This window comes from Trachypithecus francoisi, unplaced genomic scaffold (assembly GCF_009764315.1).
Source record: "Trachypithecus francoisi isolate TF-2019V2 unplaced genomic scaffold, Tfra_2.0 Lachesis_group15, whole genome shotgun sequence".
NCBI lineage: Eukaryota > Metazoa > Chordata > Mammalia > Primates > Cercopithecidae > Trachypithecus > Trachypithecus francoisi.
Genome location: NW_022681460.1, coordinates 57,773,891 through 57,800,364, shown reverse-complemented (window position 1 = coordinate 57,800,364; position 26,474 = coordinate 57,773,891). Strand labels below are relative to the sequence as shown.

The following is a 26,474-nucleotide window of genomic DNA, read 5'->3' as shown; positions in this document are numbered from 1 at the left end:
GTGGAAGATCTGGGAGGTAATTATTTCAGTGGGAGAGATTTCATTTTCCATCAAAGCAAAAATAATACTTGTTTTGCTAGGAGAGGAAGGAGATGCACTTGAATTATTAAATGATTTTAATTTCAGAAAAACTGTGAACCTCCTGGAAAACACTGATAGAGCACAATTTTTTTAAATTTCTTTCTCTGGCTTGTTTTTTTTTTTTTTTTTTTTTTTTTTTTCCTTTGGTGTGGGAGTAGAAAGGAGAAAAACATGTATTAGAGGAGTGGACTTCAGAACGTTGAAAACTGGCTTTGAAGACAGAGAGCTGGACTGAAATCATGGCCCAACCACCTCACCCTCTGAATCTATTTCCTGTGTATGAAATGCAGTTAGTTGTCCCTACTTATTGAGTGGGCTGTCAGGATTAAATGACATTAAAAGATGGTTTGAATAAAAAAGCAAAAAGTGCTATTATTTATTCTCACTGTTTGCCAAAGAGATTCCAAGGCTTTCTTCTATATCATTATAAACAAAGATTTTAGCAGTATTTTTACTAGTTTATCAATGAAGAAATTGAGGTCTCAGAGCTAAGTCAAGTGTTTAAGGCTGAATGGCTAGTAACCAGTAGAAGTAAGGAGTGAACCAAGTTCAGGTCCCAAAACCCATGCTCCTAACCACTAAGCTCTGCTCATTTGTCAGGGAAATACAGGCCATCTACTAGTGCCACGCAGGGTCACTGGGACAGCGCATCTGGTGTTAATTTCTTGAGAAAAAATGGGATTTGAAACTGGCCTGGTGCACTCTGCTAAGACAAGAGTCTCCCTGCTCCCCTCATTCCTGAGAACGGGGTACAGTTTCCTTCCACAGAGGAACCATGGTTGTATGGGGCTGCATCTTGACCACAGGGCCACCTTTTTTTGCTTCTCACAAAGGTTCTTCCACTCAAATGTGCATGTAGAGTTTCCTGTATCATTTAGCTTAGCAGTGATAGGTTAAGGTTTTCAATAATATTGATTATTTGCTGGATCTGCCTGACCCTTTGTCTACTTTCCTTGCTTTTTTCCTCGTGTGTGGTCATTGACCTGTTTGTTTATTCATACAGAAAGTATTATAATATGCACTTGTTCTGCATATTGTGCAGTGCCTGTGTTTTTCTGTCTTTCGCTCTTTTTCCCCATTTTCGTCTTGTCCCTTTATTCGCCCTTTCTTCCTGTATCCTGCCATATGTAATTGCGGAGTATACATGGTCAGCTTCTCTGTAGGTGCAGTTAATTCCACAGTCAACTGTTCTCAGGAATTTGAATTCAGTTTGTGCCATACCCCATATGTTTAAGACCTAAAACAGTTATAGATAACTTCAGAACTTTATAAAATAAACTATTTATCACATCCAGTGGCACCAGGGATCCATTGTAAGTTGAGAACTGTGCTAGATCACAGATGATTTCCTTCATGGACTGTGATTTCACAAAACATTCGGTCTTCACAATTTGGTTCTCTTATATTTCACTCTTGTACATCCCATGGGGAATCAGCCGACAGAACAAAAATCCGTTGCCTTATCAATTCGAGCAGAATTATTAGCATTCATGATAAAATACATTTTACTTATTGGTTTTTAAATTCCCTCTGAACTTAATCATGAATTTTTATGTTGTATTAGAGGTGGGGCTCCTGCACAGGTCAGGTAGGCACATAATGAAGACATTCTCTTCTGCCTGTGTTGGTGGGAGGTAGCTGTCTTCAGCTGAATCTGATGATGGACTCTTGGTTTATGGACCTGTGCACAACACAGGCTGTTGGGGATCACCCACAAGGAGATACACTAAATATTAATATGTTTGCAAGTCCAAGCATTTGGAGAACTGGAGAAAACATTCTGTGAGACCCATCAAAGGGAGGAAATTAGAAAACAAGAGATCTATTTTAAGTCACCAAAGGATCTATCAAGGTGTATCTTGCTTTTATGCATACTGTGACATTTCTGCTGCATAGTTTTGCATTTTGCTCTTCCTTTTATCACTTACAAAGTTACATTTTTACTAAATGAAACAAGATTTTGAGATCGTCATGTGCTTACATAGTGTGAAATAACTGTTAGAGAATGCATTTAACTAGAGACATACGCCCTCTCACACACGTGCGTACACAGGTGCACACAAAAACATCCTCTGCCCTCTTGGATGCAGCTATCAATAGCTGCGCTGATGCTGTTAATGAATATATCTAGAAGCTGCTTCCTAATGTAGTCTCTGTTTGTAGAACCTGTGCGTAGTTTTGATCTGAATAACGTAGCTTCTCCGGACCTCTGTTTCACATTTCGAAAACACAGAATAGGAGTAAATATCTACTGTGGTCTTCTTTCAGTTCTGAAAATTCTGTGCAGTTATAAGTGTTTCTCTTCTGAGTGAAATTTAGCCTCCCCCCACATTTTAATGTTTACCTTCTATCACGTTTTTATCTGAAATACTGTGGTTATTTTTTTTCTTTTTCTGTACTCAAGTGTGAGCCCCCTTAACATCTGCTAAACTGCTGTAAGAATTGACAATGTCTAGTTTGGCTGAGAATAGCATAGGTCAGCTGTCACAAGTCTAAATATAGCTCCATTTATTTTTTATATTATTCATGTCCCGAGTGTGTCAGGTATGGGAACCTTGCTTTTACTATTTATTGCTGTTGTCAGAATATTCAGTAGCAAGTTCCTGAAGACTGTTTATGGCTCTCATTGTCAACCATGGGCCACCTGGTTATAAAGCCATTAATCTAATAAAATTTAATATGATGTTTGCAACCTATTGCAAATTTAACGCTACTAATTTCTTGTAGGTAGGCTACAGTTAATACAGTTACTTAGCTGCTTCAGAAATGTTCTCTGACAAAACCAACTTTTCCTCACCAATGTAAAGCGAGGCCTCTCGGTTTTTTGCCACTCTTGAACATTTAAATTCCCTTTGCTTCAGCATGTATTCATGTTCCTTGTACCAGTAATGTTATGTTATTCAAGGGCAGTCCTGTTTGAATGCTCAGAGCATAGACCAATTGCCAGTGCCTCAAGCAAACATGGAGCCTTTTTCCTGTGAAGAATCAGTATCAGCTTGACACTAATGATCATGAGTGGTAGGTAATGAGAGGTTGCAAGCTAGTGGAAAGGAATCCTGCAAACATACCTTTCTTTGTAACATAACAGTACTTAACACTTCAGCTTCTAGGACTGACTAGGTGACTACATGAAGTGGCATTCCAACGTCCTAGCCTATAGGAATAACATTTTTCGTTGGAAACTGTAGTTGTTCCTTTTTTTTTTTTTTTTTTTTTGAGACGGAGTCTCGCTCTGTCGCCCGGGCTGGAGTGCAGTGGCCAGATCTCAGCTCACTGCAAGCTCTGCCTCCCAGGTTCACGCAACCGCCACCTCGCCCGGCTAGTTTTTTGTATTTTTTAGTAGAGATGTGGTTTCACCGTGTTAGCCAGGATGGTCTCAATCTCCTGACCTCGTGATCCGCCCGTCTCGGCCTCCCAAAGTGCTGGGATTACAGGCTTGAGCCACCGCGCCCGGCTGTAGTTGTTCTTTTAAAAGACATGATGTAATTCATTTTTCCTGATAGAGGATAGCAAGTAGGTCAGTTGATATCATAGCTGTTTTTACATACGTATTATGCGTAAAGATATGTTGTCTATACCTAAGAAAAAAGACTAGAAGGAAATAGGACAAACTTACAATTTAGATAGCTCTGAATAGTGGCACTACTGATGATTTTTTTTCTATTTTGTTTTCCAATGTGTTTCTCTCTTTTTTTTTTTAAAGAATAATAAGCTGTGTTACCTTAAATTGTTCATTTTCTTTTTTTAAAGAAAGATAAAATATATTTCTCTTATTGCTAAAAGATATATTTTTTAGTTAGTAGTACATGAAATGAAGTCTATGAGATCTTTTCTCCTTTGAATAAAAACCTGTATTGGAATTATTGTTAAGTTTTGATAATTCTAAATTGCTAAATATCAACATCTCTTTCTATTGCTAATATACTGACACCTCCTTTTTTGTTACTGGTTAAAAATCTTCGGTAAAATAAAGTTAACACTGAATGTCAGTTCATAATTACAGTAATGATCACACAGCTGTGCTTTGCTCAGTTTATAACATATGTCAGCATCAGTTTAGGAGCTCAGCATCGCTTCCTGCCCAGATATAATTCTTCAGACAATTCTTGTGGTCAGTACTAAGGGTAGTCAATCAGGCCAGGAGTTCAGGTATGAAGTTCCGGGGTGTGCGGCAGTATCCCTCGCCCTTTGCAGGTCTCCTGGCCTTTATGTGTTTGTTTATTTACTTGCTTACTTATTTTCTTACTTTTCAAGTATTTTACTTTGCTAGATTAGGAACAGTTTTATTTACGAGCATGTGAATTTTTGAGGAGGAACTCTTACACTTAAATGAACCTGTAAGAAGCCCATAGAAAAGCAAACGCCCGCAGCGCTAATAATGAGAACTGACAAGGCAATCCTGCTGGGTTTATTTATGACCTTCTGCCTTTGTTAGCTCTTGTGAGAAATTCCTTTCTAACCATAACAATATTGTTGGAGTTTGGCACTGTACAGAGAAATCCTGCCGAGCCCTGGGGCCCACAAACTGGCACTCGTGCAGCTTGGAGCAGATTGCTGTGCTCCTCGTAGCTTTACATTTTTTTCCTTCACTCTTCTTCTTTTTAATTTCTAAGTAACGTTTATCAATCTTCATATGTTTATGTTTAAAGATGCTGCTTTTATTCTCAGAGCCAAAATTCATTTTATCCTTAGTACAATGTCTTATCTACTTGGCAGTGTTGAGAAAAATTCAGAAGAGGACAGGATACAGAAGGCAAGAAGAGGCAGGTGCACTCCACACAAGGGCATATCACGGAAGGTCCCATCACACTCTGCAGACTGATGGACTGCCGTGGTGCTCCTAAACAATCTCACGTGGTGACACGTCCTAAGAGCAAAAAGTGAGCTCAGTAGGACAAATGGACTCCAGGTTATAGTTTTAGGATACTCTTTCCACTCCATTTCATTATTTTAAGACTTCTACAATTTCCAAATGAAACAGGATCTTTAAAAGCGTCAGTTCACAAAGAATTGTCTTAAAAATTGTAATTTTCTTTGAAAGTAAAACAAAATAAAACAAACAAACATACAAACATTAAGCATGTAACTCTTAGAATGAGACCATTGACAGGATTGTTGAGGAGTTATTCCGGGCACAGGCGCTGCCTATCCCTGAAGCAGTGGTATTCATTGTTTCTGGATAATTGGTCCTATTCCAAGAGTTGCCAGCAGTGACAGAGTAACAATTTATTTTATAAAGTCAGTGTAAAGTATTGATAGGCATGTGACTTCTGTTTCTTCTGAGAATCTTCAAGTTCAAGTTGCCAGCTTCTGTGACCCATTTAACTAGAAGTTCCTATGTCTGAATTTGTTTGTTTGTCTTTTGGGGAAGGTTGGCTTGTTAGACTGGGGCTGGTATATCAAAAGGCCATCCTATTAAAACCCGTCTTTAGACTTTTGCTTTTTTCTACTTACCCAAAATCTGATTTTTTAGAAGTTTTCCTCAGCTGTCAGCTATCTTATTCAGGTATTTACAGACTTGCTAAACGGGGACCATAAAGAAAATGTTATTAAAAATATTAGCTTGATCAAATGTGCAAAGTATGCATATGAGCAGAATTTTTTCTTCGTCCAACTTGATCTTATCATTTCCTTATTGTATACGTCTTCATGGAGTTTTAACATCTATTCTGAAAATACTAATGTGATTTCATGCTACTGCTATTCATCTGTTTCCCATCTTTCAAACAGGATTTGTTGTTCACCTTCGAGTGGGCGTAAGTTAATATTCTCTTCATTAAGCTGTGCTGTGGTTATGTGTTAGAATCTCCAGGGTCCCCTTTCGTTTTATTTCCTTTACCAAAAAAGCTTCAGTATTTATACAGTTGGTAAATTCTCAAATACAAAGAAGGAAGTGAAAATCCTCCCAAATCTGATCACCCCAAATCAGTACTGTTAATATTTTATTCAGCACCAGTCTATATCTGTTAGGCATTTTAAAAGGCACATCTACACAAGTGTATTTTGTGTATAAATAAGCCCGCATGTTCATACAATCTTTATGCTGTTTATTTTCTGTTGTTACTGGATTTTCATTCAATCTTTTCAATAAAATTATACTGTTTATATTAATATAACATACATTTTTAATAATTTCTATATACTTTTAAATTGCTCACTACTAAACTGAGATTTAGATGGTTTCTAACTTACTGCTGTTACAATGTCCAGTTTCCTTATTTCCTGTTTTAAATTATCTTAATACTATGTGATATTATAAAACAAAAATCAGAATAATCACTAACATATATTAAATGGATTCTTTAACTCATTTAGTTTTCTCTGCTTCTTTGAGACAAAGATCCATTTTATAGGTGAAGAAACTGAGGCTTAGAGATGTGGAATCACTTGCCCAATGTCAAACCACTGGGAAGTATTACAGCAAAGACTTGAACCAAGGCTTTGCAACCTGGGCTGGTTCCCTTCTCTAGTCAGTGCTGTCTTTGGTGTGTAGTATTTATATGCTTTAAAGAAGTGCCAAAGGCCATTTACTTAGTATAATATTGATTGTTAATGTAACTGTTTGCCTAACACATAATTATCTGATAAATATTTGATAAAGAATGGGATGCATTTATGCCACCACTATTTACTCACCCCATCTTTTTCTGTTTTTGTTTTTGTTTTTGAGACACAGTCTCATTCTGTCACCCAGGCTGGAATGCAGTGGCACAATCTCAGCTCACTGCAACCTCCGCCTCCCAGGTTCAGGAGATTCTCCTGCCCCAGCCTCCTGAGTCACTGGGATTACAGGTACCCGCCACAACACCTGGCTAATTTTTGTAGTTTTAGTAGAGACAGGGTTTCACCATGTTGGCCAGGCTGGTCTCGAACTCCTGACCTCAGGAGATCTGCCTGCCTTAGCCTCCCAAAGTGCTAGGATTACAGACATGAGCCACTGTGCTTGGCCCTACTCACCCCATCTTTTAAGTGAGATATTTTTCTACAAGTCATTTGCACGTTCTTTACTCAAAATGTGTTTTACCTTATAAGCAGTGTTTAAAAACAGTCTGTGTCTGAATTGTGTTTATATGTGGATGTATGCATTTATACATAGCCACTGTTTATTGAGCACTTATTGTATGCTTAATGTTTCAGATTCACAATTGCATTTAATTCTCACTGTGGCATAAATGTTATTTTCCCTATTTTGGGCATGGTGAAATTAAGTATTCTCAGCGAATTTAGGGGGCTTGCTTTAAGGTTAGGTGAAGAAATATTGCACCAGGACCTGATTTTACACCACTCTTACCCCACAGTTCCTGCTGGAGGAGTTAGCTGCCATGTTATTATTCTAACACCTTTATCACAGTAAATATTTAATGAGCACAGATCTTGGTATCAGACAGATCATGCTTAGTGCTGCTTTATCTACAGCAACTCAGTTAACTCTCCCAACACTGTGAGTAAATTATTTATTATCCACGTGCTACACATAGAAGTGGAGTGGAGGCCAGTAGGGTTTGACTGTGTCTCAGGCCTTTGCCCAAGTCCTCCGAGTGAGTGAAACTGACTAGCAGCTGTCTGGTTCCAGAGCCTGAATTCTATTGTAATCATCCCCATCCCCCAAAACAAAAAGAACACTGTTATGATCCCATACAAATATCAAAAAGAAAACTTGAACATTGATTGCGTGCCTTTGAGAAGCAGGTTTCATTAGAGGAGCAGAATAAGATGTAGCAAGAAAGCTTCACAGCACCTTCCAGAGATTTGCAGATTGTTTTTTGTTTGTTTGTTTGTTCGTTTGAGACAGAGTCTCACTCTGTCACCCAGGCTGGAACTAAGTGGTGCGTGCTCTCAGCTCACTGCAACCTCTGCCTCCTGGGTTCAAGCAATTCTCGTGCCTTAGCCTCCTGAGTAGCTGTGATTACGGTTGTGCCTCGCCACACTGGGCTAATTTTTGTATTTTTAGTAGAGATGGGGTTTCACCGTGTTGGCCAGGCTGACCTCGAACTCCCGAGCTCAGATGATCCGCTTACTTCTGCCTCCCAAAGTGCTAGGATTACAGGCATGAGCCACCACGCCCAGCCAATTTACAGATTATTGATCAGAGTTTAAGTGCAGTTTTACTTGTCTGGATATAGAATTTACCTGGATAAAGATAAATTAGGCAATATGATGGGCTAATGGGTCAAGTTCTTTAGGTCTGTCCCTTGTTCAAAAGTATTACAGTGCAAAGGAAATGTGAATTTTACTCTTGTGCCTTTAGGAGTCCCATGTCTTATTTTACGCTGTCTTTGAGACCCTTTATAGTGGAGTGAAGTGATTATCAGAGGAAATTTTTTATCCTACTCTAGAGCCTGGGAACACGCTCTAGGGAACAGAGTAGTTATTTATACAGGTGAGGTATAGTAACATCATGGCGTGGTGTATGAATGGCTCTTATGGAGAGGTAGTATGGTTGAGTGTGAAACACACTGGGTGTCCAGTGCTCGTTCAAGTCCTTATTGTTATTATTATTATTTTCTTTATCATCATGGTTATTATTATTGGAAATGGAAGTTTCTTTCTGAGACCCTGAATAGGTTTATGACCACCTCCTTTTGAAGTTTTTGAAGTAACATGTTATAAAGTGGTTATATGCTCTTGGAAAAAATTATTATGTAAAATTGCACTTGAGTGCTAGCACTTGAGGTATTAAGTGACCAGCTGCCCCTGTACAAAAATGAAAAACAACTCATTTTGGAAACCTCTTATCTAAGTGAATCTATGAATCATAACAGAAAATAAGAAAAATGCATGGTTTTAAGTTTTGACTTTTGTGGGAGTACTGCATTTATTGAATTTGATTTTAAAATATAAAAATAGTCTTCATGAAACATTTCCATGTGTAATCTAGTTAAGCTAATTATGGAAAAAGTTTCAGAATTCTCTACTTTTCTAAAGCATTCAGAAGTCTTAAAAATGATTTTAATGAAAATATACAAATTTTCTACTAGGATACATGCATAATTTCATATATATCGCCCAAAATGTTTATTCTTGTCTAGTTTTTACATACATCCACAAAATTTTTGATTTTCTTTCACTAGGAGGTGGAGCTTAATTCCCCTCCCATGAGTGTAGGCTGGACTTAGTGACTCCCTTCATGAGTAGAGTATGGACAGGGAAAAATTGTAACTTAACAGTGGAGAAACCTGGTAGACACCACCTTAAACCAAGTGACCAAGGCTAACATCACCAGTGGTGAGTCATGTTGACATCGTCATGCTGACCTCTCCACTATGGTACGATATGAAGGACACTTCACTTCTGTGATATTTTTCCCCAAAATCTGTAAGCCCAGTCTCATCATGAGAACACACCAAGATGTGCAAATGAAGGACATTTTACAAAATACCTGACAAGTGTTCTTCAAACATGTCAAGGCAAGACTGGGAAACCGTCACAGAATGGAGGAGGCTAAGGAGACACAGCAAGTCATTGTAACATGGATGGTGGGTTGGGTCCTGGAACAGAAAAAGGACATAAGTGGCAAAGCTGGAAAAATATGAATGAAGTCTCTAGTTAAGTGTTGTACTAGTGTTAATTTTGCACTTTCGATAAATGTGCCATGTTTTGTGAAATGTTGCTGTTAGGGAAACTGGATGAAGGATGTAAAAGAACTCTTAGAAATGTCTTTGCTGTTTTTGTGTAAGTCTGAAGTCATTTCAAAATTGAAAGTTAAAAAGTTCAGTGAAGGATGAAGAATAAATACATTTTTTTCTTATGGTTCCTGTGAATGGGTGGAATATCAAAATAGTCAAGTTTAGTAATGTTCTACAAGTAAAACTTCTCTTTTTTTCATTGTAGACTCCATACAATTTGTAAGTTGTGTGTGTAAGTTGTGTGTTTTTCTGTTAGGTTGTGGTCCCCCCCCCCCCAAGAGATGATATCTCACTATGTGGGGTCAGGCTGGAATGCAGAGGCTATTCATAGGTACCATAGTGTCCTACAGCCTTGAACTCCTGGGCTCAAGCAATACTCCTGCCTAATTTTTTTAAAGTTGCTAATTTATTTACAGTTCCTATAAGTCTTAATGTTTATAAGCATTTTATTGCTACACTACTGAAGAAATAAATGTCTCCAGAAGGCTCATGCCTTTTTGTTGTTTTATTTTTAGAGACTGAGTGCTAAGCATTGTACTTCTAAGATAAACAGTAAAGTTGTTGTGGGGTTTTTTTTACCATGAGAGATGGAAGTGGTGGTGTTGATGGCTTTTCTGCCCTGAAGATTTATTGTAAACTTTCAGTTATAAAAACAAGAATCTGTAGGCAAAGTGTAAATCTTACATATTTACAGGTCTTGTTAGTTTGTCAATTTACTTTCAGAGCACATGGATCATTAATATTTATAGGTTCATACCTGGCAATGATGTTTGTAAAGCACCAACCCATAAACCCATCTCTCTTCCTCAGTGTTATTAGGTGATTTTTTTTTTATAACTAAATACCTTGAGAGTCATCACCAGCAGTTTTGAAGTAGAATATAGAATTAAGAGACTATAATCTTTAGAACTGTATGTTAGTCATAGTTTTTAGATACCGTTAGGCTGTTTTAAGGTGAAGGCATATATCTTCCAACTCATGTTTTCCACTGATTGTTACATGGACCTGAAATGAGTCAGATGACGACGTCGATCCTTAAAACTATTGCAATCTAGAAAACATGTTGCTATTTACCCCTGACTAGAGTTACTCAGACAATTTTGTTGTCATTGTGTTGTTTATTTGTTTAATTCTATATAATGCTAAAAATATACGGATATTTTAAGAAGCACTTTACAGATTTATTCTTAAACAGTACCTGCAATTTGGCCCGGCGCGGTGGCTCACGCCTATAATCCCAGCACTTTGGGAGGCCGAGGCAGGCAGATCACGAGGTCAGGAGGTGGAGACCATCCTGGCGAACACGGTGAAACCCCGTCTCTACTAAAAAATACAGAAAATTAGCCGGGCGTGGTGGCGGGTGCCTGTAGTTCCAGCCACTCGGAAGGCTGAGGCAGGAGAATGGCCTAAACCCAGGAGGCAGAGCTTGCAGTGAGCTGAGATCGCGCCACTGCACTCCAGCCTGGGCAACAGTGCAAGACTCCGTCTCAAAAAAAAAAAAAAAGAAAGAAAAGAAAAAATAGTACCCGATATTTTAATTGTGTTTAAAGTGTTCTTAGTCTCTTCATTGGCACCCTATTGCACAGTTTTCCTCTTCTAATAATATTAAGACTCACTCTCTGGACCTCTGTGACTCCCTGGTTCCTAAAAATGTAGGCCCCTGTTCCTTGGCATAGGCACATGAGGCCATGCCCAGCCTGCCTCTCTCCTGGGCATCCCGAGTGCCTCCTGTCCCGAAATGAGCATGCGCTCCCCTCGCTCTTCCCTGCCCTTTGTGCCTTCCTGGATTGTCCCGTCTGCTTCCTGTCTCTCTCCCTGTCACGTGCCCCTTCCCACCACCTGTCCTAGAGTGCCCTTTACTTCTGGTCTGAACGCCAGTCCCTGGACATTTACCCGTCAGTCTGTCCTCTTAGCACTTATTAATTCACCCTCCATCATAGAATTTTCTGCACTTTATTGTCGTTTGTGTGGTTTGTCTCTCTTCATTGAGACTCAGTGATAGAAGGACATTCAAGTGTACAAGTCCACATATGAATATAAAAGGTCATCCACACATAACACTGCCTTCTTCCTTTTTCTCCACCTCCTGTCACCCATCCCACAGCACCGACTACAAAACTTAGTAGGGCTTGCTTAAGGGTAACTCTAGTACAAAAATACCTTTCCCCACATTATTCAGTATCTCACTTTGTTATAAAGCTTTAATTTCATCAGTACACTATAATTTGTATTCAAAACATCATTGTTCCTGGAATAGAAAAGGGCCAGGAGTTATGCACAGGAGTCTTTTTAGTGTTTTAGCACTGACATGGGGCTTGACTTGTGGGCAGGAAGGGTCTTAAGCATGTTGGACTTAAGTATGATAAAATCATATAAAAAGCATTTTAACTGGTAAGAACAACGAACTGCCGCTAACAACACGCTGTTACTTTCTCACGTAAGAAAATATGCATAATATCTGGGGCACTTCAAAGGCCCTTGATCAGTGGTGGTATTAGTTGTTGCTAAAATCAGCATTCTCAGGGCCATAATCATGAGCGTTTCTGAGGCTGGTCCTGGGAGTCTAACCAAGAAGGGAAACATTACTTGCAGATAAAGGTAAATCCCAGATTCTATATACCCAAAACAAATTTATAAATACATTTTCGTACCAAATTATTTTTTAGTTCAAGACTGCCCATACTATGTTGAGAGGTCTATTTGTTGTTCTTCCTAGTCGACATAACTCCTGAGACTGTTAATAGTGGAAGAGTGGAGAATCTGTTCAAAAAAGTTTGAAAACTGAGACTATTTTAGGAACCCCTTGAGGCTTGTGCAGTGGGGAAAAGGTCCCTTTTATGATGCATATTTCATACACTCATTGTTACCACTTCTAAGTTTAAAATGGCGACATGTTTCATATCAGGAGTTTTAACCCAAGGACCTTTGAGAATAGCTTTTATTTTAGATGCTGATTTTTAAATATCAAAGAAAAGGTAACCATTACAATGGCATTTATCTAAAATGGTATGTCTGACTCTGAATTTTGCTTTTGTAAAGTGTCACTGTAGCTGATTATCCTACAAATGTTCCCTTAAAATGAGAGTTATCCATAATGGAATCTTTGCCTGAGAAATAACACAAACTTACCAGGTGGAAGTCATTTCACCCAAAGATAGTTCTTGGCCACCTCTCTTAAAGTGAATTTTGGCCCATTAGTTTTTCTTGTATTATCTCTGACTTTTGATACGGTTTTTTGGAGCTTAGAACTATTTTTAAATTAACATCAACCTTTTTTTTCCAGCTGACTTCGTACATCTAAAGGGTGTGTACTGTATATACTGTCACATAATGAGGAAATAAATACGTATTTGGACTTGTTTAAATAAAAAGTGACACATGTATAACTTGGAAAGAGGATACTCTTAAGGCCTAACAATTAGTGCTTGGAAGGATTTTTTTTCAGGGATTCTGTTTTTCTGATGCCTTTGCTTTGTTTTTTAATGTGCTCTAAGATAGGAAGTGTGAGCTTTTAACTCGTTTGCTGTCTAGACAAATGAAAGCAGCAGGAACTTTGGTAGGTATCTGGACATACACTATTACAATACTAGTTAATGCAAGAAAAAGCCTTTAAACATCATAGAAATTAAACAGTCACTGTGAGAATTTTCCTTTTGTGTGTATGTGTCTGTCAAATTATTGACTCAATTCTCGAATCAATTTCAAGGTGTATTCATAGCACATGACCAAAAATGATAGTTCCAAAATAAGGGCGGAAGGTGTGAAGTAATTTTACAGTGTGTTTCTAAAGAACCCAGAGTCTAATGACACTGAATACTTGACATCCAGGATGTTAATTAGAAACAGAGGGCTGATAATTCATTGCTAAGTTTTAATAGCTAAGTCAGTAGTTTTCAGTAGAGCATGTTTGGTAAATATTTAGAAATATTTGCATGGGCTGAATTACTTTCTATAGTGTTTGCAGCTGTATTTTTCTGTAGAGCTTATAAATTTAGTGGTATTTACCAATGAACAGTCATATCCATTCTGTCTTTCGCACCACACTTGGCACAAGAAGTCACAACCCTTAGAAAGGTGAGGGTGTAGTTGAAGAGAGAAAAAGAAAAAGTACACGGCTTTATTTCATTTTAATGTTCTAGAAAGGAGAAGTGATGCTATTTCTGCTTTTTAAGATAATTAAGAGACTTTTTCTTTGAAGACCACTGAACTGGCGTTTTAACCTGTGCTTTAAACCCATGGGAAGTCACAGTGAGAAATCATTAACTGTATCCTATTAAAATCCTTAAACAAGAGACCTGAACTGGTCTCATTGATTGAAATATCTTCTCTATTTCTGATTCAGTGTTTGTCCTCATGCTCTCCTGGGGCACTTCTGAGCAAGAGATGCCCAGATGTGTGCAGTGCTTGGCAGCTTTCTATGAGCAGCTGATCTAATACCATCAGCTAATTGTATTGAGAACCATAGCTTAGAGTACTTTCATTTGCTTTTTAAAAAACCCAGTTATTTAATTAAGCAAGGGAGTAAAATTTTCTGACTTATTCCCAGTTCTCTGAGAAAGTAAAGCCACCAGTATTGACTGAATTTATCCTTTGGTGAGCTAACTTATGCTAAATTGGATACCATCAAAACCAAATATGTCTTTTGATGTGTGGCAAGTCATAATGTAGCAATGTAAAATATTTTTAGGGAGGATCATGTACAATCTGTAGGCATGAGAGAGTCTTTATACTTAATGTCTGTTTCAATTATCTACAGCTTTTTAAAAATCCTTCCCATGCATCTTCTTTGTGGGACATCCCACCTTTATTCCTTTTGATGCTGCCTTTCCCGAGCCTGCCCCAATATAGAGAATCTGAACATATTTGTGCTGTGTGTTAATCTGTGAATGTTTCTCTTGTCAAAGTCTGGTAAGATTGTTACTGCTTTGGTGGCGTTTCATTCTAAGCACAGTGAAATCTCTTGTACGTGTCACTAGGGTCAGAATGAAAATTTTACATGGGCAGAGAGACCGTGGAAGGATGATGGTTACAGAAGGAGAGTCATTGCAGGGAATTGTCATTTAAATTAAGTTTTAAAGTTAAAACAGCTTCATGGTTTTGGTTTTTGAAGGCAGGGATTTTAAAAAATTCATCATTGATAGTAGGAGTTAAGTTATTTTTGGTGTGCCAGAAAATAATCAGTATTCTGAGTGAGGTCAGATACTGAAAACCCAACTTAATAGCAAGATTTCACCAAATCACATGATGATAGCAAAATGGTGATTTTACTATGCGTGAGAGTCCATGAAGTCATTGCCTTGTCAATCACCCCATCACAAAAAGAGGACTGATTTAAGGAATGCCATGGGGCAGGGGGACTCTCCTCACCCCTTAAAAGAGACCGCCTGCAATTACCTCACCTGCCAGCTTTCCAGCAAGATAAATGGAAGCACTGTAGCTTGAAGGTGCCTTGGTTAGAATGAGATGCAGTAAGGTCTCTCTGTTCTTTACAGGCATCATAGATCTGATAGTACTTATAAAAGAAGAATAGAGTTGGTGCCCTGCTGACTAAATTGTCCTCTAGAGGAGTATTAGTTACAGAGCCTCTTTGTTAACTAGGCTGAATACTTAAACCACTGTTGAACTTCTTTTATTAGCATGTTTTAAGATAGCTCTACATACTAACTATCTATCTACACCCTAACTATCTGCAGGGCGGGAATATTTCTGTATCATTTACATATAAAAGTTGCGTGAGTGTGTAACAGTGATATAATAATTATATCTTTTTATTACTCTTCTGTTACACTGAGATCTAGTGAGCACTGAAATTCTGATGACACGTGAACACAAAGAAAGCCACCGTTTTTATATTTTTCTCTTGATACTTCCTTGATCAGCTTGTTGAATAACAGAAATGTTTTTGATGCCTTTGCAGCCTGAGTGAAGCTCTCTTAATACCCATTTGAGTCACTTTTTCAACCATAATATGGAATTTTAAGGGAGAATGGGGACGAAACTTGTAGGTTGTGCAGAGAATTACAAGAACTTCAAAGTAAAATTTCAGATTTTATGATGAGAGATTTGCATAAAATTATTTAACTACAATAGATGATTTTTCAAAAATTAAATCTGATTTGTCCTTTCTATGTTTAACTTCATATATAGTACGGGATTTTATATCTAGTTATCTACCAGATTTTTTCTTTGGAGAAACATGAAAAGCATATTTCCTGCCCGATGGCTGTTGTCTGACTACCCCTTGATTATTAGTCATCACGTGTGATGGGCACTGTCAGGGCCTGGACATGGACACCATCACCCATCCTGGGTTTTCATGATCCCTTCAAAAAGAGTAAGATTATATGGAGTTGTCACTCAGTATTTTTCTGAGGGATGTAGTAATGGAGTAAGTTCCTGTTCCTGTTAAAGCTTGTACCAGCCATGATGTGTGGTAAAGTTACTGTGTGGTTCAGCTGAGGCCTGTCCTAATTCCTATTTTTTCCCCAAGGAATAGGCAAAGGCAATAGAGACGGTGTGAGTACACATGGTTCTTTAAATCAGGGGTCAGCAAGCTTTTTCCTTTAAGGGCCAGAGAGTCAATATTTTCAACTTTGCAGCTCCCATGGTCTCTGTCAAGACTTCTGTTGTTGAGCCCAGTAATCAAGTTAAATACAAAGTTTCACCAGCTGAATATGTACAGAACCGTGCATCTCACGTGCCCTTACATTTCTGCTAATCATAAGGATTAGCATAAATGTTTATATACCTTTGAATTCTAACAATCAGATGGAATTTACTTAATTTTATTTTGGATTTTTTCTGAGACTGGGTCTCACTGTGTCACCTAGGCTGGAGTGCAGTGGCTCCTCACAGGTGCCCTTGTCACTCACTGTAGCCTTGAACTCCTGGGCTCAAGCACTCCTCCTGCCTCAGCCTCCCAAGTAGCTGGGACCACAGGCTGCTCCACCACACCAGGTTTCCGTTTTGGAGATTTGATGAACTCTTTTTAGGGGAGCTATTTTCAGTCTGCTCTGTTCCTGTTCTGTTGTTTCCCATAAGCAGTCATTGGACATTGAAGATTTTGTGGAATGAAGACGTTTTCTGTTTTACTTAGAAAGATGTTTTTCTTCTTAGCAGAAGATATTTTGTTTTTCTGTAGCATTTCTCTTTTTGATTAGGTTCTGCCAGCTATACTTTAGAATATGGTTTTTAAAGAGAAGTTAATTATATGCTATGACAGATGGTCAACAGATAAACTAAACTGTCCAGGGTACTAGGATCCTAATCCTGAGTTTGCTTCGTGACGTTTCAGGGTGCCCTGAAGAGCTCTAACCAGCTCTGCTTTCCCTTGCTTTTTTTCGTACCTGCTGGTGTAGGTTTACTCTTAGAATCTTAGCATCTTCCTCTACCAGATTCTAAAGCCCTATTCTCAGAAGTCCCAGTTGTAAGCAGTGAGGTAAAATTTAACATTGATAAAATGTAGAGGGTGGAGATCTATTAGGATTGAATATGCCTTGGAAACAGTAGCATAACCAGATATTTGTGATTCCATTCTATAGTACGTAGTCTTCAATTATCAGGACAAATATCTTTTATGCTGTAACTAGCCCTGAGAACTCGCTGGCACCTCGCTCGGTCGGTGATCTGGGAGTCCAGTTATTGCAGTGGGGATGCACTGAGCACCTGCTGATGGGACCTCCATGGGAGCCGGGGAGGCAGGGTAGACCAGTGATGCAGGCTGAAGTAAAGGCTTTGTCTGCATCCCCTTCTACTGACAGAGCTGAAGACAGTTTCTTCTTCCTCCTCTCTCGTCTTCCCCTTTTCGTCTTTAGCACCTGCAGACCGTCCTCAGTAACGTAACCTTCAACAGTAATTTGGACTCTCTGAGCTTCCATTTTTTTTGTACCTGTATCAATGGAGATTTTAATCACTACCTCAGAGAGTACGGCGATAAAATGTAGATGGCAATGACAGTGTAAAATTGGTATTAAAAAGTAAGATATAACATTAGTACCCGTTTCTGCCAACAAAACTTCTAAGAGATTTATTTTCGCAATACCATGTATAAATACACACATTATTATCTTCTTTTAATGCCACTTTATTGTAAGAATTTCTCAGCCAGGCACAGTGGCTCATGCCAGTAATCCCAGCACTTTGGGAGGCCATGGCAGGCAGATTGCCTGAGGTCAGGAGTTCGAGACCAGCCTGGCCAACATGATGAAACCCCATCTCTACTAAAAATACAAAAATTAGCCGGGCGTGGTGGCAGGCGCCTGTAATCCCAGCTACTCAGGAGGCTGAGGCAGGAGAATCGCTTGAACCCAGGAGGCGAAGGTTGCAGTGAGCCAAGATCACACCACTGCACTCCAGCCTGGGCAACAAGAGTGAGACTTCATCACTATATGTGTGTGTGTGTGTGTGTGTGTGTGTGTGTGTGTGTGTGTCTGTGTATGTATTTCTCATCACAAAGTTTGGTTAAAATTGTGACTGCTATTACATTAGCATATCCTAGTTTGAAATTCACATAGTCCACCAATGTCAAGTTCTGAAAAAAAAGGACTCAAAGCCTGTAGTTTTTTACTTTACGATGTAATCATTTGAGAACCGGGCATTCCATTCCTATGGTAAGTCACCAGGCAGAGTGCTGTGTGTCTTGTGTGGCACTTTGAACAGGTCTAATGGGCTCGGTGCTGACAGCTGAAGGGCAACCTGTATGAGGATGGTTTTATCAAAGAGAAGTACAACTGTACTCATTTTTTAGGAGAGAGGCAAGATCTTATTGGTTCAACTTACAAACGACCTCATTAAAATCTAATAAAAAGTGGCCATGCTTTGAATTTTGGGTTGTTACCCAGAAAACTTTCATCTCTGAAGGGGACATCGTTATCATTATCAAGTCGTCTTTTGATGAGATATTCATCCAAACATGTCACTCTATAAATACATCTTTTCCTTTCTTAGGATCTGTCTGGCTCCATTGATGACCTCCCCACGGGAACGGAAGCAACTTTGAGCTCAGCAGTCAGTGCATCCGGGTCCACGAGCAGCCAAGGGGATCAGAGCAACCCGGCGCAGTCGCCTTTCTCCCCACATGCGTCGCCTCATCTCTCCAGCATCCCGGGGGGCCCGTCTCCCTCTCCTGTTGGCTCTCCTGTAGGAAGCAACCAGTCTCGATCTGGCCCAATCTCTCCTGCAAGTATCCCAGGTATTTACTTTCCTAATAATTATTGTTTTACTTTGTGATAAAGAGAGATCTCATGTTCATCAACAGCAACTCACATTTCATTACTTTACTATTTAAAAACCTAGTGGCCACGTATTAAGAGTATAACTGAATTCTCACCAAGGCATACGAGAGTCCCAGTTCCTGAAGAAATTCAACAGGTGATTATAACTACCCCTTTAATAAAATGACCAATTACGTTGTTATTTTCAATTTGCATATTAACTTTAACTTATGCCAGAAACAGGGTATTATTTATCCTCTTAGCATATGTTTTGTAATGATTCTGTTACATCAGATCTTCTGTTGATGAGTGCCACCAAAGTGAGATTGTTGGTGAGGATCGGCCTTATATTTTTGTGGTTCTATTTAATACCTGCCACAGCATTTACTTTCTAAAACATTTCCACGGTCTATACTTACCAGTGTCTGATCACATCCAGGCAATGGTTGTTTCTTGAGCATGGTCGAGGCATTCTTACTGATACAAACTTGTGCCTTCTCTTTGATACAAGGAGGCCATGTTCTAGTTAACTCCATGTTATTTCACTTGTCTTGCATCACCTCTATCTTCTGCTCCCTTTATTATGTTCTCAAGGCTATTTATTTATTTGGTTATTTATTTGTCAGTTACTTCATCCTCATCCAGCTTTCTTATATCAAACTTCATCCATTCAAATCTATCACACAACTAGCTTTCCTTTATCACCAAACCAGATAATGTGTTCTATCCTTCCAAAATCGTGGGCATTAGTTTGTGCTTTTTAACATTTCACCTCTTTTATATTAAAAAAATATATATATTGTGGAATGTTTAGAATATTACACATAGATATCTCTAAATAAAATAACATATATAGCACGCCAATTTGAAACATTAACTATCAAATAAACATTCATGAATTCACCATCTGGTTTAAGAATTAGAGTATCATAATGCCATTGTGTCTACCTGTATATTTCTTCCTTATCTCAAGCTCTATACCTCTCCCTCATTCCAAATATCCTTTGAATCTTTTTAAAATATTGTTCTTTTGGTTTTTTGGTTTTTGGGTTTTTTTCTAAGACTTTTATTACAAACATTCATAGATACATATATTTTATTAAGTTTTTAGCTTTACAGAAATATATTATATTTGGAATGGCTATAATTTATCATCCAAGTTGAGACACTTTCGGGCATGCAAAGGGCTACTATTAACAATTACAGTAGGACAGCGCCATAAACCAGAAGGTCTTGGGCAAATCAGATAATATGGTCACCCCACTCATAGTGTATGCTAAAATTTGCTTTTTTTAACTAAACGTTGTGTTTCTAAGATTCATCTGTAATTTGATATAGGTATACACTCAGTACATTTTGATTAAAGCATTTCGATGTTATCTTTCTTTCAAAAATGTTTGTTTGTCCTCACAGTGTTTGTAATAACCTGGACTTATCTGCTGCTTTTCACTTTTTAATGCTATGAATACGCTATAGTCTAGAATTTTTAACACAGTTTTTGGTGTTGACATGGTTTGTGAGATGTCACCTACCTAAATGTTGGAAAGTTATATGTAAAATATTGCATTACTCAAAGAGCTCACTCTTTCATTCTAAATTGAGTCAAAAGGACTTTTTCTAAAAACCTAAATGAAAACTTTCTTGAGGTATAAAGATACAGTGGTTTTAAATCTTAAATTCCTGACATGAGTAGTTAGCCATCTGAAGATTTTCCACGTCTCTCATTTCAAATGGGGATTTCTAAACTTCTTGTACTTTCATTGTTGGATTTTGATGCAATACAGAACATAAAACCCAACAGAAAACCTTGCTTTGGGCATGTGATCCTGGGTGTCAGGTGTTACATTATATAGTATTTTACAGAGGAGGTAGCTCAGCAAATTCAACTGGCATCAGAGTCTGTGGTTTAGTTGGTTTGCACAGAGTAAAAGCTGGTGAGTGGGTTATACACCATCACAAAGGATGCCCATTCTTCACAGTGACTGCAGATGTGTGCGGGCAGAGAGCACAAGGACCTCACTACCATTTCTCCCTAACTCCTAGAAAGCTTTCCACTTTCTTGGATATGTCATTTAAAGTATATAGTTTGTTTTTTAAACTTGTGTCAGAAACCCTAACCACCATATTGCTTCACTGTACTATTACAAATCAGCTCCTCTGTAGCCGACATCTATATGGTGCTTGGTAAATCTATTCAATGACATTTAGTACCGGGAAGAAATTAGGCAGCAAAATCTCCACCTTTTTTTTGGTGGGATATTCTTCAAGTAAATTCTTAACTGTCTACTAAATGTGAAGCTACATGGGATCAGATTATATAAATATGACAAAGAGAACATTTCTTAGTGTATTCTCCATGGAGTAACCTCTTAGAAAATCTGATAAGCAGTTTTGGCATTTGTTCACCTGTCTTCCAAGTGGAAGTACAAACATTTGTACTGGATGGACTTTCATAATGATCTGATACTAGCCACACAACTTGAAGAAGCTTCTAAGCCTTTCTGTGCCTCAGCTTCTGCATCTGTAAAGATGATGACCCTACCTCACAGGGGAAATGCAAAGATTAAATGTGTCACTGCACATGAGACAGGTACAGGCTGAGCACTCAGTGCTTGTTGATTCTTGCGATGTTATGTTCACTATTATGGATATTACTCAAACTGAGACTGTCTGTGACAATTCCTGTCCAGAGCTGTACAGTTGATTTAGGCAGCAGGTCTTCTGGTTCTTAATCCAGTGTTGATTTTGTGCAATTCAGAAGACATGTATGTTGTTCCCAGTGATGACTTGGTATGCTTGCTGAGGTAGTTCAGTAGGACTGCTAGAGCCAGCTATGAAAGCAAAATATATTTTCACAAAGTTGAACTCAGTTTTCTTCTGGGAAAAAAAAAAAGGTCCACGTTCCTCTTCTTGGGTGTTGAGCCTGAGAAGGTTAAGAGGAAGACCAGAAAACAAGAGAGAGAAGTAACTGTACCCCAGAGATTAACAGAATTTCTGCTGTTGTCTCTGCACATGAAAATTTTAGCTGGACACTTACCCCCTGCTTCAGTCAAATCATAGGCAAACTGATTTATGCTAGACTGCCTGCCTGCCACAGAGAAAAGTTAACATGAGATGCAGTATAAAATCCTGGATTATTTTCTCTCCTTCTGCCTGTGCGGAGGCCACATCAGCTAACTGAGCAGCACTTCCCGCCCAGTGGTCCCCGCCAGGGCTGCTGTACACACTTCAACAGGTTGCTCATTGTACAGGGTCTCAGTGGTGAATGGGAATTCACATCTACCTGCCCTCTTGTGGGAAAGGGCACCATTTTCTCATTCATACAGAGGAGCCAGGTTACCCTCAGTAACCTTGTCCTAGACCTTGGGGGAGTAGTCCATGGCTTCAGTCCAGGTAATACCCGTTTCTCTTCTCTCTGTTCCCACAGCTAAGCCTAGGGGCACTCAAATGTCAGTTTTCGATAACTTCATCAAACATTTTATATGCAGCTATTTTAATGGAATTTACTCAACGCTCATGACAGGTTTTTGTTGGGGAAAAAAATGATTGTCTTCTATTTCCATTTCCCTTCACCTAGGCACGCTGTCCTTTTTAATTTTTTTAAATCATTTCCCTAAGATTCATATCCTTATTCTCTGAGAAGTATTAAATATATCGAGTTATCCAACTTGTGTTATGTTATATATTTATGTGAACTTGGTCATAGGTAATAAAACCACATTTTGGAGATGATCATAAAGTTTGTCTTTGCTTTTTGTTTTATATTTACTTTTACCTAAATGCAAATACACCTTCCTTTAGAGAATAATGAGGCCCATCTCCCTCCTCCTTTTTCCATCTCTACTCCTTATATTTAAATGGTGTGGATCTGTACATCAGATCCCAAGCTCATATGCAGTCCACCTTTTTTTGGTTCTGAGTCTGCCAGTGAAGCATGCATGCCATGTAGAGATGACATGCTTTCCCAGGCATGATACTCAAACTGTCAAGCTATCTGTTAGGAATTTCCCTTTATTTTTCTATATGTAGTCTTTTGTTTTCTTCCTGTCCCTTCCTCTTATTCCCAGCACCCTCTTATATTTGGCTCTCTTCTCTCCTGTTGCCTCCTGCTATATCTCACCACCTCCTCTCCATGTCTCACAGACTGGCTCTTTCAATCATTGTCTCTCCAACAAGTCACTGTAAAATGTGCAGCTGTTATGTAGCTGATAGCTGGGATGAAGTAAAGCCAAATGTTGCAGGGAATTCTTCCTGATGTTGCTTTCCTAGGATTTGTTGAAAAAGAACAATCATTTTTCTCCATCTCTACCCTGGTAAATGTAATTGACAGCTAATGAGAAGTATCACAGAGGTAGATAAACGAAGCCCAGTAAAGCATCCCGAGTGGCTGATTCTGTTTCTTGCCTGTTAAACTCTTCCTCCACTCACTGCAGATTTGTCCTCCTGTCTTGCTGCCTCACAAACATTGTGAGTGTCATGGGAACCACTACTATGATACACTGGTACAACACTGCCCCACCACATCCCTAACGCAGCGGGGCTTTTCCTCCTGCATTCTTTGGAGAAGGAGGATGGAAATGTTTTATGTTAAGTAGCCACATGAATTCTCTCCCTTTGTTTGCACATTCCTGGGTTCCAGCATTGCAGCTCTCTGTAGTTAGAAGGTAAGAATTCAGGCCTGCTTGTTGACTCTAAACAAGCGTTTGAGAACAGAAACACAAACACTATACTCTCCCTCCAGTGCCATTACAAATTTTCTTGTTTTTTACATTCTCTCTCCTCTTCTTACTGATGTATTTATATTTAGAGACAGAAATGAAATAGCTCCATCTTTGTAATTGGCAGTGTGCATTCATATACTATACATTTAAATTAAGCAGATGTAATGTCAGGTACAGTTAATTCTGAAATGTACGATATTAGACGTAATGCTGATATTCTAGTAAATGATCCCATCACGTTGCACTTACGCTGCTTCTTGGGTTACATCCTAGCGTTTTTCACTTTGGCGTAAGGAGGGCTGCCAGGTTTTGGATGTGTATTGAACAGGTCATGGGTCTTAGGCTGGGCCTGATTGCCCCTAATGCATGCTGGAAGCTGACTCAGCACAGCCTCTGAATGCACCGCTGTTGCCAGAAGATTCTGCAGATGTTAATTTCACTTGTCTTGCCTCCAGAGCCAGCCATTCCGGTTTACTAACAAAGCAAAAATGTAAATAAGCCAAACTTTACAATTTTTTATTTTATTGGCCAGAGGCTTTTGTCAGCTTTTCCTCCATGTCCTGTGAGCAGCGGCAGCGTTTAAATATTGAGAAGAGGGAGCTTACCATGGGGTGAGGAATGGACAGGCAGGTGTTAACTGTTCATAGCCTGGCTGTCACTTTTGTTTATACAACTAAGCTCATCTGTTTTTTCTTTTTTTTTTTTTTTTTTTTTTGAGACGGAGTCTTGCTCTGTCGCCCGGGCTGGAGTGCAGTGGCCGGATCTCAGCTCACTGCAAGCTCCGCCTCCCAGGTTTACGCCATTCTCCTGCCTCAGCCTCCGGAGTAGCTGGGACTACAGGCGCCCGCCACCTCGCCCGGCTAGTTTTTTCTATTTTTTGGAGAGACGGGGTTTCACCGTGTTAGCCAGGATGGTCTCGATCTCCTGACCTCGTGATCCGCCCGTCTCGGCCTCCCAAAGTGCTGGGATTACAGGCTTGAGCCACCGCGCCCGGCCTCATCTGTTTTTTCAATGAAGATCTAAGGATAGTAACTGAAAATTCCTGAATAGACTTTTCCCCATTCTTTTTTTGGCATTAGGCATTTGGTATTTGTACCAAGTCCAGTGTAAGTAGAGTTAACTCACTTTGATCTGGTAGCAGAAGGCCACTGATCATAATAGATTAGGGTAAAAAATACAAAATTAGGTCTTCACGCTAGCAGATAATAAGGAGCTATTTGTTTTCATGACTGTTGTTCTTCTTGCCTCGTACTAGGTAAGACTAATCAAAGGCAACATCATCCTAGCTATCACAGACAGAAACAAAATAGAGTTGCATCAAATATGGAAGTGGAACCCCTTGTCTTTTTACATTCCGTGCTTCGTTGTTTGGAGCCAGCCACTCACCTGCCGCCTGGCCTCTCGACAAACTACCCGCTGGTTGGCTGGGTGTGAGGGATGGGTCAGGGCGGCTTCAGAGCTGAGACTGTGAAGCCAGGAGGCGCAGGTCGGGAGGAATCTCACTCACCTTCCAGGAGCTGCCTTCACTGCTCCCATCTTTTTCTACTGATACCTCCCCTCCCCTTCTCCCTCTCCAGCTAGCTGCGCTTCACCCCACTCCAGTGATCACCTCTGCACATGTGCCTCCCACCTAGGGTAGTCACCTCCAGGAGCCCCTCCACAGTGCACAGCATGTGGTGCCCCGCACCCTTCTGCTAATGTCAACTCATACCCAGCGAATAACTTCAGTCTCTGTCCTTTGAAAAGAATCACAGATGTGACGAGCCTGAAGAAATTGCTTGGTCAGAGCTCATCCTCCTACACCACCAAGCACCAGTTCCTTTTTAGTGGAACCTGATTCTCTGCAGCTTTCTCGTGGCCATTCCTAGAGGGCGAGAGATGCATCCAGCGTACCAACCAGCCATGATGAATCTGTGCCCCTCAGGAAAATCTCAGACACAAAAAGCATGAGTTCTAGAAAGGGTGGCACGTATTGGATTAAATATGGAAAAGAACTGTTTGGCAGCACTGGGGTATATTTAGAGCTCTTCTGTGTGAGTGCTCACCCAGTCCTACCCTTCAGCAAGCGAGAGCTAAGTAGATTTCTCTACCAGCCGATATAGCTGCAGATCCAAACAAGAAGATATTCTGGTCAAAAAACTAATTTTCTTGCTTAATTTGACATTCAAACAAGCAGAATCTGGAAGGATGCTATAATGGGAAAGAGAAAAATGAATCTCAGTTAGGAGTTAGTCATAGGCCAGAGTGAACAGGAAGGATTACAGTGAGAGGAAATGATGGCTCCTGGTCTAATTTGTCAAGATTAATACCTATCAGATGAACAATGGAGGATGCAAACCAGTGTCTCTCTTTCATTTAACCCATTTCTCCTGGAGTTCTAGATCTCTTAGGGCTCAAGCCCATCCTAAGTAAATAAACTTTCTACTTTTTTGGCCTTAATGAAACTCAGGGTAAAAAAGCATGAGTTTACTTCTGTATGTAAATAGTTCTTAGCCAGTGTCCTTTCATGATAACATTAGCAGTAGACCCTCTAAAATGGCATTTTGTGTATTGACAGAAATTTTTTATCTGAAAGTCTGCGTAATCACCTTACCTAATAATCTTATTTTTAAATATCTATCAAATGTTCCTTTTTGGTTTCACTGGAGGTGGAAATCCTGCAACAGCTTGTTGCAAGGAAGGTGCATGCTGCTTATTGGCAGGCCAAGGAGAAAAAAAAAAATTAACACAAAATGCCATTGATATATCCATGTTTTTAATCTGTGGCAGCACAGAAAACCAATTCAGCGGTTCTACAAACCAAAGAGAACTTAAGCCAGTATTTTTTCCCTGAC

At 39.3% G+C, this 26,474-nt stretch overlaps 1 protein-coding gene across 9 annotated transcripts in view; it reads left to right on the top strand.

Moving 5' to 3' along the window:
- Positions 1-26,474, top strand: part of ARID1B (AT-rich interaction domain 1B) — a 442,707-nt gene that overhangs the window by 296,202 nt on the left and 120,031 nt on the right. For all 9 annotated transcript variants that reach the window (XM_033234961.1, XM_033234967.1, XM_033234968.1 and 6 more), the window contains one exon: positions 18,654-18,897. In XM_033234961.1, the coding sequence (XP_033090852.1) occupies positions 18,654-18,897 (244 nt within the window). The remainder of the gene's footprint in view (positions 1-18,653; positions 18,898-26,474) is intronic.